At 73.4% G+C, this 3613-nt stretch overlaps 2 protein-coding genes across 2 annotated transcripts in view; one reads left to right on the forward strand and one right to left on the reverse strand.

The window, feature by feature from the left end:
• Positions 1 to 31: 31 nt before the first annotated feature.
• Positions 32 to 306, forward strand: MNEG_10056 (Nucleoside diphosphate kinase 7; the record flags this gene model as incomplete). The annotated part of the gene is made up of 2 exons (XM_014041469.1): positions 32 to 40; positions 97 to 306. The coding sequence occupies 2 exons, from the start codon at positions 32 to 34 to the stop codon at positions 304 to 306; spliced, it is 219 nt and encodes a 72-aa protein (XP_013896923.1).
• A 1735-nt stretch (positions 307 to 2041) lies between these two features.
• The window catches only part of MNEG_10057 (hypothetical protein), a gene marked incomplete at both ends in the record, with an annotated part of 3078 nt that continues 1506 nt past the window's right edge, over positions 2042 to 3613 (reverse strand). The window contains 2 exons of the mRNA XM_014041470.1: positions 2042 to 2728; positions 2900 to 3604. Of these exons, the coding sequence (XP_013896924.1) occupies positions 2042 to 2728; positions 2900 to 3604 (1392 nt within the window). The remainder of the gene's footprint in view (positions 2729 to 2899; positions 3605 to 3613) is intronic.

The raw sequence follows: 3613 nt of genomic DNA on the forward strand, positions 1-3613 counted from the left end.
GGCAGGTGCAGCCCTGCAGTCAGACAGCATGATGGGCGGGGTGCTGCCCGGGCGCCAACTGACGCGCCGCGCCGCCCGATACCCCCGCGCTCCCAGGTTGCCTCGCCCGCGGGCGGCGCCGCCGTCGAGCTGCTGCGCCAGCTGTGCGGCCCCGCCGACCCCGAGATCGCGCGCGCGCTGCGGCCCGGCAGCCTGCGCGCGCGGCACGGCGCGGGGCGCGTGCGCAACGCGGTGCACTGCACTGACCTGGCGGAGGATGGGGAGCTGGAGGCGCGCTTCCTGTTCGCCAGCGACTGCGTCGCCTGACGCGGCCGCCGCGCGGCGCCGGCAGCTGGCCGAAGGGGTTGCGCGCAGGGTGGTGGCGGGCCGGGGCGGCGCGGTGGGGGCTGGCGGCTGGGCGGCGGCTGGGTCGTAGGGAGTGGAGTGAGTTGTGGAGCGGGCGGGTGCGGCGGATGGTGTGGGGCTCTCGCAGGCCCGACCCAGCTTGTAACTTTTCACACCTCGAGGCAGCTTCAGGTTGGTACTGGGGGGGAGTGGCGATGCTGCCAACGTCTGCTATTGCGAGTGGTTGTTGGGAAATCACAGCTGTAGAGCGTTACACAGGCAGCCGCGCGGCTCACAGCAGCCGCAGCTCGCAGCAACAGCGCCGGCGCGCGCTCCCAACTCCTCGTGTGCGGGGTGTTGTTTGGGCCGCAAGAGGCGCACGGGAGTCGAGCGCCCGGGTCACGCACAAAATACTACGATCGATGGGCGCCGCCGCGCGAGGGCGCGCTGGCCGAGAACCGGCGCGCGCACGCCCTGCTCTTCCAAAGCCCGTGGCGCAGTGATAGCAGCAAACGATGATGATGGTGTGTGTGTGTATGTGGGGTTTTTCTCAGGCCCCAGTCACTCCCGCGTGCACATGCAAGCAGATTCGGCGGCCCCATCAGCGCAAGGGGCCGGGAGGGGCCCCCCACAGGCAGGGGCAGGCAGGCAGCGCCGGGCCCGCGCGCGCGGAGCGGCGGGGGTCCCGCCTGCCGCGCGCGGCGGCGGCGCCGGGTGAGGAGCCCGCCCGATCTTCGTTTTTTGTTTTTGCGCGGTGGTGGCTCACGAGTGCGGCTCAAATGATCCCCTGCTGCTGCGTTTTCTTCGTCTCGCTGGCGAGAATATGGATAATAGGGTGCCCCAGGCGCGGGCCGCCCCTTGGTGCTGCGGTGAGGCCCGCTGCCACTCAAACCACACCACACCGCACGGAGGGTGCGCCGCTGTCAGCGGGCTCGGGCGTTGGGGCCCGGCCCTGTGCAACTCGCCGCCACGGGGGAACGCAGGGTGTGCAAAATAGACGTAACCACAGCCACAGTGAGGGAGCTCCCGGGCGCGCGCGCCCGCTGGCAGGCGGGGTTCATACGGCGGCGCCGCAGCGCCGCGCCCATTAAAATGCGCGCCCCTGCTGATTCACGCGGCCCGGCGCAGGGGGCGCGGGCCGGACACCGGTCAATCGGACGGTTATGCAACAACTCCACATGACGGCGGGTCGGTGCCGCCATGTCCAAGGTAACCGGGCGAGCCGCGAGTCAAAGGATGACGGGCGAGACAGTTGGTGCGATGCTCTGCGGAGGCCCCGCCGGCTGCGCAGCTGCGCGACCCGGGGCGGGTGGCCTGGCTTCAGGGAAAGCTGCGGTGGCGGACGTCCGGAGGGCGCCGTGGCGCCGTGGCCTGCAGGAGACCATGCAGCTGCAGCGGCGGGCTGGCGGCACGCGGCGCCGCCGGCTCCAACATGAAATGCGGGGGACGCAGCCCCCCAGGGGCGCGCGCACGTGAGGCCGCGCGGTGCATGGGAAACGAGTGGAACGCACATCCCATAATCTCCATCGCCGGAGCGCCGATTCCAGGCGCCGTGTTTCAAAGTGCGCTTGCGAGTCAAATTTGAGCTGTGGGCCATGCAGCCCCCGTCAGCCCCAGCTCCTCGACCGCTGCCAGCCAGCTAGCCAGCCAGCGAGCCGGCTGCAAGCAGCCCACGCGGGACCAGCGGGCGAAGCATGGGCATCCCGGCGCCCGCGCCTCACTTGCGGCGCGACATCTTGGAGAACCGCACGCCGCAGCGGTTGCACAGGGTCTTGGGCCCCTGCGGCCCCGTGCGCCACACCGGCGTCGACGTGGCGCCGCAAACGACGCAGCCGCAGCCGTGCGGGCGCGTGAGCAGCCGCGAGGCGGGGCGCTTCTTGGTCTTGCCGGCGCCGCCGTCGGAGCTGTCGCCGTCGTTCGCCGCGGCGGCGTCCGCGGATGGGAGGTCGGGACACGCCAGGTCACCAGGAGCCGCCTGGCTTGCGTAGCCCGCCGCCGCCGCCGCCGCCGCGTCGCCGCCCTGCCGCAGCAGCGAAAGCGGCCGCGCGGACCGGCGCGCGTGCGCCAGCGGGCGCTGCTGCAGCTCCGCGGCGTCGGCGGCGGCCACGTCCTTAAGCGCCCCGGGCGCCTGCTCCTGTGCGGCCCGCGCGGCGCGCCGCGAGGGGAAAGCACCCGCCAGCAGCGCGCACGCGCCAGCCTCGGCCTCGGGCTCGGCACCACCCTCGGCTTGCGGCTGTGGCGCGGCGCGCATCGGCAGCGCCGCGAGGGGGCGCCGCTGCGGCTGCCAGCTCGGCAGGGGGCTCGGCGACAGGGGGGAGCAGGCGCCGGGGGCGAGGCATGATGGCGCGCGCACGGGCATGGAGCAGCCGGGCGGGAGGGTGGGGGAGGCCCCGAACTCACAACGCTGCGTGGCAGGGCGGCGCAGGTGGGGGGGGGCGTGGCAGAATCAGTAGGTGGTTCGCTGAGTCAGCTCGCCATAGCCAACCAAAGCCAGCACACAGGTAGCGAGCACCTGGCTGGGGAACAGGCTGGGGAACAGCCAACAGGAAGCCACACGCCCCTGCGGCCCGCCCACCTGCATGCCGGACACCATGGCGGCTGTGGGGCTGCCGGTTGCCGAGTTGGCAGTCAGCGCGTCGTGCACAGCCCACGCGCCCTCGCATGCTGCGCTGCGCGGCGCCACTGCTGCGCCCATGTCACCGGGCCGCTGCGCTGCCGCCGCCGCAGCAGCAGCAGCAGCAAGTGAGCCGCTGGCGGCGGCGCGGGAGCGGGGCCGCCGCCCGGCGGGCGGCGCCGCGGCGCAGCAGCCACGCGCGCGTGCGCCGGCGGTGGTCATAACCACATCCACGACATCCTCCTGGTCGTGGCGCACAAAGCGCTTGGGGCCGCCGAGCGCCAGGTCATCCGCGCTGTCCGCCACGTCCCAGTAGCAAAGCGCGGGGCACCAAGTGGCCGCCGCCGCCTCTGCTGCGGCCGCCGCCGCACGTGGTGCAGCCGCGTCGGCGGCCGTGCAGGCAGGGGCGGAGAAGGGTGCCGTTTTGCTGGGGCCGCTGGCGGAGTAGTAGGCGTCTTGATCGCTGTCGCAGGACAGCAGGCGGTCCAGAGCGCGGCCGCCGGGCGCTGCGACAAACTCCGGCGCAAAGTCGGCGAAGATGACGCTCGCGTGCTCGCTCGCCGCGCTGCTGCTGCGCGTGGCCGAGGGGTTGCAGGGCTCCTCCGCGGGGCCGTCCGTCGCCCGACAGCCGGCCTCGGCGGCGCCCGCCGACGGCGAGACCGCGACCTGCGGCTC

Source organism: Monoraphidium neglectum, assembly GCF_000611645.1.
Source record: "Monoraphidium neglectum strain SAG 48.87 unplaced genomic scaffold scaffold02163, whole genome shotgun sequence".
Lineage (NCBI taxonomy): Eukaryota > Viridiplantae > Chlorophyta > Chlorophyceae > Sphaeropleales > Selenastraceae > Monoraphidium > Monoraphidium neglectum.